Below are 15906 nucleotides of genomic sequence, written 5' to 3'. Positions count from 1 at the left end.
ATGCGGGCAGGAACGAGATGCGGACGAAGCCGTACCGATCGCGTATCGGGTGCCTGCTGTACATCACCACTTGTACCCGCCCCGACGTTGCGTACGTGGTGACGCAATTGGCAAGATTCTTGAAAATCCCAGGGAAACCGCACTGGAAGGCGGCCATCCGCGTTCTTCGTTACCTCAAGACTACGAAGGCAATTGGGGTCGTCTATCAAGGGGGCACAAGTGAACTGAAGGTCGAGGCATACACGGACGCGGATTGAGGCAGTAATATTGACGACCGACATTCGGTGTCGGGGATCATTGTTATGATCGGACAAGCGCCCGTGATCTTCGAGTCCAAGTACCAGCGCACGGTGCGCTGAGCTCAGCGGAGGCGAAGTACATGGCACTGAGTCTGTGCACTCAAGAAGTACTCTGGGTGCGGCGATGCTCAAGAATCTGGGGCATGAGCAAGTGGGACAACTCGCATATGGGAGGACAACCAAGAGGCGATCGCGTTGGCGTTGAACGCCGGCTACAACGCAAGGACCAAGCACGTGGACATTTGCCATCACTAGAACGTGACCAGGGAGGCTATTGACGTCCACTATATCGGCACGGAGAAGCAGTTGGCGGACATGATGACGAAGCCGCTGGGAACCAAGCGACTTCGTGTACTTCGCTCGGCGAGCGAAGTACGCGCCAAGCCCGCTGCGCATTGGCGGCGAGTGAGAGTGTTGAAGTGGCGCCGCGTAATGAGAGCTGGACGAGCCAAAAACTCATCGATTGATGACGTGAAGGTGATCAATGGTCTGGAAGGCGCGTGGGGCACGCGCATGAGCTCGGCAAAGATAGGGAACTGACTCGACGAATGATGACTGGGATTGGCGATTCACGTATGGCAAGATTTGATTGGGAGATAATGTAGTGATTGCTGGATGTGATTGGATCACATCAAAAACTCTCTCGCGACCATTCATCTTGTTGGGGTGTCGCAGAGAGAAGCTCGAGGGCGGCCGCTGCAGAGGCACACGGAACAAGAAGGGCGCACAGGAAGGTAGCAACGGATATGTAGGACGGGTAGATTGTGTAGCTGCTAACTAATTTATTTCGGCTTTTGCCCTCCACTACTCAACAAACACATATGCATTTAAAAATTTTACACTTGGTGTAATAACAGATACGGAAATATCAGTATGTGTAAAGATTATGGATTTCCGAAAGGTGGGACGATGGCTGCTAGCTGTACATCATAATTTGAATGTACTTTACTATTATCTGTCTAAAAAAATGATCTTTAATATGTGTACCCTTGGAATAGCAGATTGAGCAAATAGTGAAAAAGCATTCGATATTGCTTCTGTAGGAGCACACGAACCCAACCTTTGTGCGATTGTTAGCGCGGACTCTCAGGATCGATATACGCTGGAAGCTTGGTGCCAGAGGCATTGATGGTGCAATTTGAAAGTAAATTGTAGAAGTAGCTTTATGAAAGTAAACTTGCTTCCAATCAAGTACGTAGCTATTCGCTTCTACACCTTTATTTGCTACTACTTTTGAAGAGGCAGTCACGAGGCTGCAGCCCATGTTCTGTGCATTTAAAAGGGCCAAACCGATTTTGTTATGTCTTGCTGGGTTTGTTGTACTATTAGATTTTATAACGTATCTCGCAGGAGGCTCTGACAACAGACTCCGCAATACAATGTGCAGATCCTGTACTGCGATGGGCATGCAACAGACAGGTGATCCATAAAGCTTGCTACCGTATGTGAAAAACAAATCATCAACCCTCGTTGTGCTCCACCAAATTTGGCGTTGGATTCCTCTGTTAAAAAGGACAATTTGAAAACGGATATCGTTCTGGCTGTTGTATTCATAAACGAGTCAAGTAATTCCGATTGCAGACGCAGTATAATAGCTTTAACTATCGAAACATACTGATTAGTCACAACAAAGTGCTAGTGATATTCAAGACATTTATGCCAAAGCGAGGACAAAGTCTACAGATGGAACGAGTCTTTCCATTTGTTCTTACCAGAACGCTTAGTATGTGGACCACAATCCATGAATTCTACTATGCTAAATGTGTGCATCAAAGCAGTCAAATGAAATTCTCAAAAAATGTCGAACTTATACTTCTCATATAATCCTCAAGTCTAACGAGCAAATTTAGTTGCGTAGCACATAAGTGTCCATACATTTATATATATTAAATAATATTAACAAATTAAGCTGTTATGTCCGTTTGATCACGGCACGACTCAAGGACTAACGCATGTCAAATCACGGAAGGTACTGTGATTGCATACTTTGTAAGATCTGTTGTGCAGGGAAGTTTTCATAGGCTGGGCACAGCGTTGAACCTTCCAATGCTCCCTTTTAGCCCACTTTTCTTTTCATCGGCCAAGTTCAAGAACAATCAATCTTCTCTTCATTACCGATGAAGCTTCTCGTGCCCACGATCTTCGCCACACTGGTGTTCGCTTTAAACGAGGGCGCTCACGCGCTTAACGTAAAAATGCCCGGTATCGTCTACACTTCGCGCAATTCGATGACACGAGTCAATGACCCTGACTATTGCAAACCTGTGGCTGAGGTAGAGCAGGACATGTTAACTTTGGCAGGTATCGCCGAAAAGGTTCGCATCACTTCTCTCATCGACTGTAACCAGTCTGAGATTGTACTTCCAGCTGCCAAAAAGGCTAACTTAAAGGTTATGCTCGGCATCTGGACGTCTGACGGTAATGATAACGAACGATTTGTTAAAGAGAAGGCTAAGTTGGGCAGTCTGATAGATATGGGGCTTTACGACGACAACGTCGTCGGTCTTTGTGTGGGTAACGAGGCAGTGCATCGTGGCGAAATTCCTGTCACTACTGCCATCTCTTATCTTAACGAGATTCGTGAAGTAATTCGTGGTCGTGGCTACCAGACACCGCTCACAGTTGCTGACAGTTCCGACGTGCTCGAAAACAGTGCCGAGCTCATGGATGCAGTTGACTTCTTTGCTGTCAACATCATGCCGGATACAACTGTTCACGATGCTGATAATTATATGCTCAATCAAATTCGCACCTTACGTGGGTATGCGTTGGCAAGGAACAAGACGATTACCATCACACAAACTGGCTGGAACTCACGCGTTAGTACTGGTGTTCAATCTGAAAGCCAAAGCAAATACTTTACCGAGTTGTACCAGATCACTCGACTGATCGATATCGAATTTTACTGGTACACTGCTTTTGCTCCGAGAACTGGAATGTCTCATGGTTACAATGAAGTAGAACTTTGGTATGGCCTTTTCAATCGAGATGGTAAGATGGAGAATTCGTTCCAACAACTCAACATTACGTTGTTGGAACCCTATTACATTCGTCAGACCAAGTCCAACTTGTTCTTGTCTGAAAGTGATAGAGAAGTTTTCATGTTTGACAAAACTGGCGGATGGAAGATCGAGGATGAGCAGCTCTGGCTCATTGATACCACAAACAATGCTATTAAAAGTCTCAACAGTGCCATGTGTCTTTCTGGCATTTCTACAAGCCAAACCACCAGCCTCATTGAATCGAGAACATGTTGGTATCCATCTTCTGTCCAGATGTGGTCATTTGACAACTCGACTGGCCTATTACAGCAACTCGACGTAAAACATTGTTTGCACGTTCAACCAAATGAACCATATAGCTTGTCTCTAGTACCTTGTGTACCAGGCGACGACAACCAACAGTGGACTCTAGTACCCCGTGGGAGCGCTTAGGTCGTTTTATCTCAAGGAGTCAAGCACCTGAGACTTTAGTAATACTATGCTCTAATCTAGGCATTCTAATAGAAATTTGCTCCTTAGAAAAGTAAGTATGAGTATTTTCTTGACTTTATTGCCGAGACTTCATTAGTATCATACAGAAGCACTTCAGGAAGTACGATAGTAATAGGATAAATTTAACAAAAACAAAAAAACTAATAAAAATCTTTTGGACAATACTATTTCTTTTGCAAACTAACTACGATAATAGGCTTGGTGTCCCACAGAACTATAGTCACATCGTCTTAATTAATACCTGCCTTTGTAAATTCGAGATTTTAAAATTACAAAAAAGTAAAACGTGCAATGCAAAAAGAAGAGTAAGGTGTTTGTGCGCAATAGCCCAAGAAATGGTAATTGCATTCTTTTCGAGAATGGGTACTTACATGAAGAACCTTGGTAAGAGAGGCGTTCCTAATGTTAGACAGTTTGAAGCGGCATCTGTCTCTGGTGTTCGCACCACCTCATCAGGCGTATAATGTGAATTTGACGTACCTGTCTCTGGTGTTCGCACCGTCTCATCAGGCGTATCAAGTGAATTTGATGTACCTGTCTACCCTTATGAAAGGCAAAAGTTAGTGGACATTATTCAGATGCTTGTCCCTCGGACGCGCTAATGGTCACCATCTGCATGAAGAATCTTCAAGGAGGTACACATCACACCGAGACCTTCCACACCAAAAATACATCTTTTAAGCAAGTAATGGGCCTTACAATTAGTAAAGAAAACATTTTCCATGCCGCAAGGGCGGACAGCAAATCCCTGGAGGGGAAATATCAAGTTCGGAAGGCGCGGCGTGGCTTGGGCTCTATGATATGCTATGAAGGTTGTGGCCAATAAAACCCAGCTATCAAAGAAGCAACGTCGTTAAAGGAGGTAGTGCCCTCGAGCTGGGCCCTATTCTACATCACGGAGGTCGTGCATGATAAGGTCCAGCTCTTAAAGAACCAATTCTCGCTAAGAGAGGTGAAGCTTAAAGCCTAGGATTGATATCAACTTCCAGGGCTTCGTGAGCCGCGAATTGTTTTGGTATAATTAAAAGCGTTGTGCAAACAGGTTAATGTGTGACTGTCAAAACCAGTAAACAGCAAATGTATTGCAGACGTTATTTTCGAATACGATATCCGTGCGTCTTGCGATGCGATGGGCACACTGGTCAAAGTGTCAATCGTTATGTCGAGTCTTCAAGTGAGATTTTAGGACGTTATCTGTCCTGGACCTAGATCTAAAAAATCTTATTCTTAGTATGGTGTGGATAAACGCCACTAGCCATGGTCGACTGGAAGTCAGAGAAATTTGGTGCCACGGACTTCTCTCATTCTGAATCTTTGGCCCTATTTCTTCTAGAAAGCAGTAGTACTTCTAGCGCGGGTATGAAATTAAGCAAGCTCCCGAGCAGGACATAAAATTGTTCGAAATTGACATAAATAGTATTGCTAGATGTCTGTGGCAGAGATTGTACAATCGAGCTTGATTGTAGTCCGGTGACGGAGATCGTGAACGAGGAACTCGTCGTTGAGATCCAAGAGCCGAATCACCCTGCGCCACAGCACTACGAAGTTGATGAACTTCGTCACGAAGACGTTAATTCTCCGCTTAGAGCCGAGCGGATTTCGTTCACAGAGCAGACATTGCTGCGTGAACGTTCATGTCCACCGTGGAAAGCAGAAGCGTCAATGAGCCGAAGTCTTTGGATAAGACGAAAAATGACAAGTGGTTATTACAAGACCCAAAGAATATTTCCTTTGAGACATGACTGACGACTGTATAATGTGGCTCCACAGTGTAACTCTGGCGGGACTGTAAGATACAGCTGTCGGCTGTTTTCCCTCTTGCTAGCACCGGTAGAGTTGGAGGGCAACCGAATATGGGCAAGGCTATGATAAGTAAGATAGTCTACCATTCTTTCGATGTGTTATTACTGCTGAGTCAGCAATATCTCGTGATGGGTTCACTGTGAGTAGCAGCTGGGATCCACAGGTGAGTGGTGATAAAAATTATTTTACTCGTGAATGGAATGATCGGAAGTGTTTTCGCCTCACTTTCATCGGCAAAGGTACTACAGAGCAGGAGGAGGGGCCTCTCGAGCATATGTGCAAGGCGATGAGGTCACTGAAATGGAACGGTCACTACTGGATGAGGAGGAGGAGCAGAGAGAGCCATCCGCCATTATAAAAGCTATGATTTATAATATTCTCAGGAGCCATAGGGTGAAGGCTGGGATACTTATTCACAAGAAATGTACCGATTCTTTGTTATAGGAAAACCACGACAATCACTATACATGTTATCCCTGGATAAGGGAGTGCTCCATGTATCTGACTTGGCTGCCCGATTGAATTTTGTGTCACACAGCAATGACAAGATGATGGGATTGAGCACTACTTTTCAAGGCATGACCGAGAGTTCAAAAAGTGGCATACCTTGTTGGTTTGCTTTGCTGTTTCAAAAGCATATTTTTAAAAAGCTAAATTGTTTTGACTTATTCTATAGATGCGCTTTTCTCAATATGATTTAGTCTTTGTTCCAGTGCGGCTTGCACTTCATTTCGACCGTTATTTTAGTTCTTATAGTAGTCACAATAACACCAAATTAGAACCGTTAAACCGAATTGTATCTAATATAATTACTTCAATAGGTAACGAGTGAGTACAGAGTTTTTCGTACACGTCGCGTTACATTACGCTCCAAGCAAAACCCGCAAACTTGATTTGCAGACGTGTCAACTCTTTGGTCGACTCAACACGATCTTTCGGAGAGAGCTACAGCTTACGGGTGGGTTTTGCAGGGACCCCGTTCCGAAGCTATATATATCCAATTCGATCATACTATTGATAAAGGGGACTATGACAATTTGCTGCTCCCAAGAGGACAAATTCTTGGTTCCACAAAGACGATATATTTCTTCTGCATTTTTTCAGACGAACTTGTACTGATCACGCGCGATCGAATTCCTTAATTAAATTGGTATCGTCGTGCGATAACACTTTGTGAATGATTTTTAAGATTTCAGACGATGGTGCGCTCTCGCTTGGGGCACCTCACGCAACACGTGTCGAATACGACTTGGTCACAATTTATGATAGACAAGCTCGTGCTCAGCCTAATTTATGATGGTGAGGCGTCGCATACAACGTTCTCGGCAACTTGTCAAGGTGCCCATCTTAGGCGTCAGCGTCACCATCTAACCTGCTGTAAATGACGACTGTGAGTGATACAAGACTGCAAAAATGGATGACAGCGAGCTAAGAGCTGCTAAAGCTGGTTTTACCTCACACAGGTGGCATTCAATCTTTAAATTAACTTTTCCGCTGCAAGGATTTATGATTGACGTCAGCATGACGGCGAGCGGTGAGCATTTTCTGGTCAAAATCTCGGTCTAGATCACATGACGTGATATCCTCCCAGTAAGCGGACTTAGAAAATAAATGAATAATCGGCTTCGACAAAACTGTTTCAAAGGAGATCCAGCTCATTTGGATCTGAAGCTGCATTGCTCGCTCGCTGCCAGCTCGGCGCATCTTCGGTGCATTGGGATAGCCTTTGATCAGCACAAACTTTGGCTGGGCACGTCAAGGACCTTTGGCTTAGGGTCAATTGCAGGATCCAAGCACGAAAGTTAAATTTCGCCGTAGCAGCACGACTTTAACCTTCGACACTTTGACTTAGCCTATTTGGACCAGCATGATTGTCTTGAGCCCTTGACTAACACGAACATGCCAAGCTGTCCAACTTCTAACAAGCGATAAATGCTCAACGGTTGAAGTGAAAACAAAGACAATGCAGACTATTGAGCGCCTGAGTACACAGAAGATAGTTTATGCGTGCTTCTAGTGTCGCTTTCACAGTGAAATGACGTGCTCGGACAATGCAATTTATTTCGAGCGCTTTGTTGTGTCATGTGGACAGGAGCGCTGCCTGTGATGCAAAACCAAATATCTTTATAAACTTACCAATCCCACGATTCTTCATATCCGGCATTCCTTCCACCAACTACACGGAAAGGATAAGAATAAGCTCATTGAATGGACAATGATACAGACGTAGTTCCAATGATTTACAAGGAAAAGACCATGCCTGTCGTGAAGTCCATTGAACATCTGCGCAAAATTCTGCTTTCTGTCGAGTCCATAATCACAAACCGTGCATAACATACTACACGATATACATGACATCAGTGCTGTACAGTATCTGTCGGAACTCGAGCCCACAACTCTCAAATGATAGGAGAATTTGAGCTTCGAGAAACGATTTTCTAACAGTCACGTATTTCATACGGCCCACTAGCCAGTAAGAAATTTATATGCTCCAGGACCTCCTGCTACCTTTAGCTTTTGTATTCCACTAGTGTACAATCGTCAAAGCTTTCCATTTAGCAGACCTGCCCATTTGATATTGAGGGCGTGTCGGGTGTGATTCGGCTGCAATTTTTTCATCTGATGCACTCCAGCAGCACATATGTAGTGTCAGATGACACAGCCTTCTTTTTCTGTTCTTTTAAACCTGCAGATGTGAAACAACGTCGATCTGATAAAAAATGTCCTTAAGCGCCGAATAGAAGATTCGAGGAGCTCATCCGTTACGTCTGGTACAATCCTTGCGACTCAACGCCTGATGTTGCCGGTACGTGTCGCAATTTGTGCTGATTTGGATGAAAGCAGCCAACTTGTGCTTTTTGTGGTAATAGAAACGTTCATGTCGCCATTCAGAAATTTGATCGGATAATGTACGAGAATAAATAGAATCAGTTCTTGCCTGCAAATGCTAGTGCAGACAATGTTTTCCCCTGCTGCAATTAATAAGGAGACATAGAAGTTGAGACTTACCCGTCTGAGGTATAAGTCTGGAGAAGATTTAGAACAGAAGTTGAAGTTTGATTATCATATATCAGCGTCCTTGGACCCAGCAAGCGCGAGCGACTTTCAAAATTTGTGATGGTTGTTCTGTCAGCAGCTTCTGCTAAAGTGTCAAGATATTGATGCTACAATGTCCGACGCAGAAAGCGACGATAACGACATGGACGACAACAACAGCTATGACAGCAAAGATATAAATGTAGATGTACCATTTAAATTTGCTGACAATGAAGCACTCGCGGAATAGAGAATCCAAAGTCAATTTTTATGTTTGCGGCTACAGCTTTCGAAAATGGACTGTTATCAGTCGAGGTGATGTATTCAGTAGGCAATCTATCACGACAGTAAATATTGGCGAAAGTGACTGCATCGACAACCGGAGGAATGCAGTACGGGCCTCGTGTGTTGCATGAAAAGTGTATCGGTTCGCACTCGATATGGCTATTCCAAGACAACTTGGTAACGGCATTCAACGCAAAATCTGCTAAGGTGCTCAAAGTGTTTCTACTCCGCTTTTTCAAGCCGTGAGATGACAAGCTTGTGAAAGCCTCACCTTGGAGTAGACCAGTATCTGCCCACATCTCTCGAAGGAGTCCACATCTCGCCTTGTAGCTACAAGTGTCATTTGGACCGCTCAAGGCAAGCTTGCGTTGTCCTGCCCTTCGTTGACCGCACAGAAGGCGATCGCACTCGTTCTAACCTATGCTTGGAAAGGAGAGATTGTAAGCAACTGCCTGAACGCGGCCCCTAGATGCGGTGTGGTGCCTCGTATCAAACTTCTCCTCAAGAGCAATTTAAAAAAGGAATCGTGTCAGCTCTATAGACATTGTGAGGCGTATCATTCTTAACAACAGATCTTTCGAGTGCTCAACCAGTCACATACGCCAGGGCATACAAGTACAACACGCGAACTCACTGCTTTGCAACGGAAACGATGGGATTAAAGTACAAAAGACGACACCAACTGAGACATAGGCGATCAGAAATATTTTCACAAGTCAAATCTAATTACATGATCAATGTGCGAAAGAACGAAGGCCGATAAGAGGCTGGACCTGGAATTGCGTCAGTGAGGGACTATGAAAACACCTGATCAAGTAATGAATCAATCAAATCAAGTTTCTAGGTCGATTGAGATATTGCTCCATCTGATTCATGTAATCTAGATAGCCTCTGCTAGGCTACGCTAGCGCAACGAAACTTACTGTTGTAGTGCACTGGAGTGCTTAGTGTGCGTGATCATTCAATTGCTTTGTCAGGCGAAGGTACTGGTACGACGAGACTCCGTTACGGAAACATCCGTGGGACACGTGCTATTAGCCTCACTTACGGCAATACACATACTCTTATAATAAACGCAGTGGAATAGATTTCTTAATATTCGCCGGGATATAGTTAGACCTAACGATCGCTTCTTGAGCCAGAAATTAAGTACAAACTACGTAAGGATTTTCGGGTGTAGCGTACGAGCCCTTCCTCTGGTATTTGCTTCCTCGGACTCGTAAAGCCAAATATGTTTTTGAGCGAGGTGTACGGCGACACCATTGTGCTTGGTGGCACTTATTGTAGATCCTACGACCAAGTCGTAGACAGACCAGATTCAGAAGGATTGAACACGATTCGTTTGACTATTTGTCTTCGGGACAACCATAGACCCTTAAGTATGTACTTTGACTGGTGGCGAGATGATAGCACGATTGGCGGCCTATTGAGCACAATTAGTGATGAATCACCTGCATGTGCTCAGCAGCTATGATGATGCACGGGTTACCTGGTGAAGCGGATCAAAAGTTCCTAAATTTTTAAAAAATCTAGAAGATGTCAAAACCACGTCAGCAAATTTTCCTAGCCGCCGTAACATTTTTTTAGTCCTTAGCTCTCCAGGAGAAAAGACATCTCCCGTGCAAGCACTTCCCATGGCTTGGCCTTCTTTCAAATTTGACACTTGGCCGGTAGCTGTATATTCATGATCATAGAGATGCACAGTGCTGTTAACAGCAAGAGCGAATTGTCATTAAGCCATCACCTCGACGTTTGAGTTGTGCTTTGGCCCCTACAAGTGCCAGCATTAAACATCGCTTCTGTCGGACGTCGGCTCCACTGAATTTGGTTTCTAAAGCTCCGAGACGAGTAAGACGACGTTGTTGATCATCCACTTTACGACGCAAGTACTCGGCTCTTCGACAATCTTGACAGCCTTGCATACCGGAGGTCAAGCTTCGAAGGGGTACCAAATTACTGAGTTACTGCTACTCTAGAGGCATGCGTTTCATTCAGAAGTTATTGCTGAAAAGCACCAGTGATGATATACCGGTAAGAAACCAAGCTAAACTGTACCCCAGTAATATTCAGTAAAGTAAACGACGGAATATCAAATAAGAGTGGATGACAGAGTACCCAGTAACATCCTGAATATACCAGCCGATTTTGCGAATTATAACGCCAACCAGAGTTGACGAGGCCAACGTGAACACCCTACCGAGATGCCTTGAAGGACACCAGTTCGTACCTTTAATAGGCTAGCATGGAAGACGAGATGTCATCGTCAAGATAAAGCGTGCAATTTGCATTGACCTAATGTCAATTGATCATTGAGAGTTCTGTGACGGTCATGACCTGGCCAGAAAAACTAAGATAAGCTTGATGAATTTCTCATCGGACCATGCCAAACACGTGCTATCAAATACTCAATGTGATGTTTTTGGTCGCATTAAGTCGTTAGTGTCGGTGCTTTGCGCTAGTTTGTACGTGGTATCTAGCGGTAAAAAGGCTCAATTCTGTACCGTATGTCTACTCCAAAACACAGTCGGAAGTGGTTGACAAGCTTGCTGAGATTGTTGTGTCTGCATAAATAAAGACAGGCAAAGTTGTCAGCTGACAGCGATGACAAGTACAGTCGAGTGATACTGCCAAGGGTTACTCGGGGTACTACGAAGCGTATTGCTTCGAAGCGATCCAGACTCAGTGCGTGTCGATGAGCCGCGACACACGCTACGTGAAAAGATTATCTAATAGGCAATGCAGCTTCGTGGTGTAAGATGATTGGGTATTAAAAGAAGACTTGACGCAGCTTTATATGAATAATCATGAGGAGAAAGGCTATGCTTCTGACACTTGCGTCAAGGGTCCTTTAGCAGCAATTTCAGAAAAACAAACAGCAATGCCTATCACAAATGGAGATTTGTCTGCGGTCGTATGTGGACAAGATACGGCTATTAAAGCGAGCTACGCTGTAAATTTAAAAAAGGAGCTGACTACGTTTACGTCGGCGAAGTGATGATATATAAATGAGTGTTCGTCCTTGAAGATGAGGATTAACGGTAATATCCAAGTCAGATGCGTAGATATAGCAGCTAGTTTTGCAGTTTCAGAACTGATCGATTCACTTTGCATCTTGCCATCACCTGCTCAAGGGGTAGTAATGACTTGGAGATCAAAAGCGCTCGCGGAGCCCTTTCGTTGTGGAACTTTCACATGAAAGGCTTGCTAGGATTCCGCCGAGGCGTGGCGCGCAGCTTCGTATATATCAAACTCATAAACATGACACAATGAGGTCGATGACATGCTTGCCTTGTATACGGCTAAGCTTGACCTGCTGAGCAAGGTGAAGCTCATTAAAGACGGGCTGGGCGTTCTCACGAGCCCCTTGACGGGATTCGGTAGCAAATTCTTTCGCAGGAAACGGTACAAAGTTTGTACGGAATAAATCAAATCCAGGTTTTGCTTTTTAAGCGTAGAGAAAGAGCGTCTCAGCATCGGAGAGGCCCTCACGGACGATGACCAGCTTCACCATGCGTCGCTCGATGAAGCCGAGGGCGCTAAGTGAGACTTGAAAAATCACTGAGTCTGTTTAGAAAAAACTCGGTGGATTTTTTGAGTATCATCAACCAAAGCAGCCGCTTGGTTAACGGCAAGTTGGGCCATGTGAGAGCGCCAGGGAGATGTCTTCTGATGGTCGTACTAGCGGGTACTGCTGCATTTAAAGGACTTTAGGCGCAGTGAGTGCTCATTTAGCGTTTACTAGTGCGCGATATATTATTGTGTGTGACTTAAAACAGTGTGAGCCCCAATGTGACCCACATCGTGGTATATACAGGGACACTACTCAAAAGTATCGAAGTACTGGTATGAGGACGACGGGATCCTGTAACATTGGTATATGAGCTGTCAGCTTCAAGTGAGGCAAAAATATCAAAACGAAGCTACAAAGATTTATAGAGTATAAGCTCGAGCTCGTATTCCTAAATTAATTTCATTTACACTAAGTCACACTTAAGGCTTTTAGTTTCACTTCTGGGTAGAATATTCAAACTCTTCTTATGTGTTTATGCTCACACAGTCAGGACTCTTCTGTGTGAGTTGCACGGCAATCCCGTCGCTTTTAAAACGACAAACTAGAAACCAACGTATTTTGCAACACAACTTTGATTTGTATCACATCCCCGTACAATTAAACTTTCGTATCATCATATTTCTGCAGTACATTAATAATTCTGTAAGGTAGGGCTTACGCAAAATCATGAAATATATAAGGCGATGAAAGCTATGAGCGCTATTCGCCATGTGCGACTTTCGGCGCTGCGCAAAGCTCGTTTGCACATCGGCCGCGCTTCTGTACCTGCAACAGAAGATTTTGTGATTCGCTCTCCATTCCAACCAATTTCAAGTCCAAAGCTTCGTGTGGGTAAGGTAGGAACTAATACGGAAAAGATCAGCGTGGCCCCACGAGGCATTGGCAGCCCTGAATTGTGGGCTCGAGACATGCCCCGTGTGGACACCAATAAAAATTTAATATCATCGTATGTCAGCAACTTTATCCAGGCGGCGGTGAACCCTTCATTAGTCACGAAATCCAGTGAGAAACAAGCATATGTCGAGGCTTTAGCATTAAATGAGGCTGTGGAAGAACTTGACATTCCACGCGAGTGCTTGGTAATGTCCGCTCTCATTGGCAGTAATGTAGTGCATCCTACTAATCCTGAAGCAGACGATAGACTTACACGAGACTATGTGGAGAAAGGCGTAAAACTAGCACTGGACGAACTCAATATCGAGACGCTAGATCATGTTGTGTGTCAGATTCCTGATGATTTGGTTCTTCGTTTGGAAAATCAAAAGGAATTAATGAAACGATTACAGATTACATGCGATGTAATGGAGACATTGTGTCATGATGGAAAAGTACAAAGTTATGGCTTTGCGATGCCAAGTTTTGACTCATCGAGTAGATTGACAGAGATAGTGGAGACAATATTGACTCCATTATCGGAACAATTTGATCATTTTTCCTCGTTGCAATTGCCTGTGCATGTAGGAAGTGCCATAATTCCATTACCTAAAGTATTGCAGGACTTTCGCCATGAACGTGAAATGTTGCTAATTGGAGATCGACCACTTGAAGCGATGTTGTCAAACGGTAACCCATTTCATTTCTCTACATATACGAGTACACCAGGGGAGGAAGTGGCACAGCTGCTCAAATCGGCTTTTAATCTTGCTATTGCTGTGGAAAAGAAGTACGAGGACAAAATTCGTTCTGAGAAGAAGCATTTAAGCCTTCCGCCAGTGGAGGATGTGGCATGGGCACACATATTAGCAAATCAACATGATCAGTTTGACAACCTTCAGGTATGGAGATACGTTCGTGAGACGCAGATCTACCCTCGACTAGACGCAACACTCAAGGAATTTAATAAGCACGAAGAGACTGCGGAATTGGGCTTTGCGTACTCGATGGCAATGAATCAATTGCTTAAGTGTTTTACGGCATCAGTTGAGGTAAGACTTTATGATCATTTAAAATACGTTGACATATCTTGAATTGCAATTTTATTTTATAGTTGATAGATGCCGACCGGGCAGCCAGCATTATGAGTGCATGGAAATTGGAAAAAGGGCTACTTCCATCAAACACGCCGTCTATTGAAGAGATAGCAGTGATGGCAACGCTTAGTTCCGGCATGGACATAGCATTGCTTGAGGAGCAGCTCCCAGCTTCGTCTTCGCTTCCATTTACTCAAAAGTTTTCTTCTCATCAGCTTCACCAGCTTGCAAGTCTAGCACGACCTTATCTCAATGTTGAAAAGTGAGAAGTTAAGCAATAGCATTTCCGTAAGAAACATCCCCTTTCTATGGCATAGTATCCTGTAGCCATTTGACATAATCCAACTTTCGAGATTGTCCTGATTATAGTTGAGAAAAGCCTAAAATATCTCGCGCTGCCGTTGCTCTTTTCCTGTCATTTCTTCAATCTGCATCGACAAGTTAATAACAGTTTGTGTAACTGACTGGTAGGTTTAGTCGCATTGTGCTAGTGTGTCGAGCTGGATAAAACTTCTCGTCAAGAAGTAAATTCGTATTCTCGATGGCACCATCTGCAGCGGCAGCGTCACTAACGCGTGACAATATCAAGTTTCTGGCCATCGCACGCGCTACCGACAAAGTAATTGTGGCTTGCTATATGCATACAGCTGGAAAGCCTGTACGCAATGGAGAAGGTGACATGAATGTGTTTCGAGAAATGCTTAGTAAAGTGATTCGTGCTCCGACATGGAAGACACAAGTGACACCAAATGGCCGTCATTCGCTTGATTGTGATCCAAATAAGTTTCACTTTACTATGAACAACGATGAGCTTGTGTTTGCAGCTATAACTTCGAAAGACTATCCCATTCGATTAGCTTTTCAGATGATTTCAGCGATTCAGACGGAGATTATACCAAAATTTGGATCGAAAGCTCTGACCTGTCGAGAGGTACCTTTTGATGATAGCAAGAATTTCCTTCTGTAATAATCTAATCGATTGTGTGGTTGTCATTTTACAGAACGGACTGGACAAGGATTGTGCGAAAATCTTTACTGCTATTGCTGCTGGGTATGATGACCGTACAAAGGTGGACAAACTATCGGACGTAATGCATCAAGTTGATGGTGTAAAGACAGTGATGCACAATAATATTCAAGTGGTCTTGTCAAATACGGAGAAAATGGAAGTTGTGGAGCAAAAAACAAACGATCTCAATGAACAAGCTAAAGTCTTTCGGAACACTGGCCGAAAATTACGTCGACAAATGTGGTGGAAAAATGTCAAGCTCACAATCTTGCTTAGTGTCTGCGCTATACTTGTTCTTTTCATTCTCCTTGCCGTACTTGGAGTCTTTAAAAAGAGCTCTTCCAAGGAGTCTAATAGATTACTTCGTGCATTTTAGCAGAGCTCATTTAAATTACGCTTAATAAAAAACACTTTGTGATATTAAAATATTAAAGTAATT

General features: G+C 44.0%; 6 protein-coding genes across 6 annotated transcripts; 4 read left to right on the top strand and 2 right to left on the bottom strand.

Moving 5' to 3' along the window:
* Window positions 1-2416: 2416 nt before the first annotated feature.
* Window positions 2417-3733, top strand: PHALS_08608 (Ricin B lectin domain; the record flags this gene model as incomplete). The annotated part of the gene is made up of 1 exon (XM_024723989.1): window positions 2417-3733. The coding sequence occupies one exon, from the start codon at window positions 2417-2419 to the stop codon at window positions 3731-3733; it is 1317 nt and encodes a 438-aa protein (XP_024574911.1).
* Window positions 3734-7566: 3833 nt separating this feature from the next.
* On the bottom strand, window positions 7567-7911 carry PHALS_08607 (uncharacterized protein; the record flags this gene model as incomplete). The annotated part of the gene is made up of 3 exons (XM_024723988.1): window positions 7567-7697; window positions 7733-7772; window positions 7852-7911. 3 exons carry the CDS (start codon window positions 7909-7911, stop codon window positions 7567-7569), a joined length of 231 nt encoding a protein of 76 aa, XP_024574910.1.
* Window positions 7912-10353: 2442 nt separating this feature from the next.
* On the bottom strand, window positions 10354-10553 carry PHALS_08606 (uncharacterized protein; the record flags this gene model as incomplete). The annotated part of the gene is made up of 2 exons (XM_024723987.1): window positions 10354-10368; window positions 10407-10553. 2 exons carry the CDS (start codon window positions 10551-10553, stop codon window positions 10354-10356), a joined length of 162 nt encoding a protein of 53 aa, XP_024574909.1.
* Window positions 10554-11278: 725 nt separating this feature from the next.
* PHALS_08605 (uncharacterized protein) lies at window positions 11279-11912 on the top strand (the record flags this gene model as incomplete). Its single annotated transcript, XM_024723986.1, has 3 exons — window positions 11279-11419; window positions 11497-11599; window positions 11674-11912. 3 exons carry the CDS (start codon window positions 11279-11281, stop codon window positions 11910-11912), a joined length of 483 nt encoding a protein of 160 aa, XP_024574908.1.
* Window positions 11913-13171: 1259 nt separating this feature from the next.
* Window positions 13172-14724, top strand: PHALS_08604 (NADP-dependent oxidoreductase domain; the record flags this gene model as incomplete). Its single annotated transcript, XM_024723985.1, has 2 exons — window positions 13172-14413; window positions 14476-14724. The coding sequence occupies 2 exons, from the start codon at window positions 13172-13174 to the stop codon at window positions 14722-14724; spliced, it is 1491 nt and encodes a 496-aa protein (XP_024574907.1).
* Window positions 14725-14999: 275 nt separating this feature from the next.
* Window positions 15000-15843, top strand: PHALS_08603 (vesicle-associated membrane protein 7b; the record flags this gene model as incomplete). Its single annotated transcript, XM_024723984.1, has 2 exons — window positions 15000-15389; window positions 15460-15843. 2 exons carry the CDS (start codon window positions 15000-15002, stop codon window positions 15841-15843), a joined length of 774 nt encoding a protein of 257 aa, XP_024574906.1.
* Between the last annotated feature and the right edge of the window lie 63 nt (window positions 15844-15906).

Source organism: Plasmopara halstedii (assembly GCF_900000015.1).
Source record: "Plasmopara halstedii genome assembly, contig: Scaffold_323, whole genome shotgun sequence".
Classification (NCBI taxonomy): domain Eukaryota; phylum Oomycota; class Peronosporomycetes; order Peronosporales; family Peronosporaceae; genus Plasmopara; species Plasmopara halstedii.
This window is presented reverse-complemented; position numbering and strand designations above follow the sequence as displayed.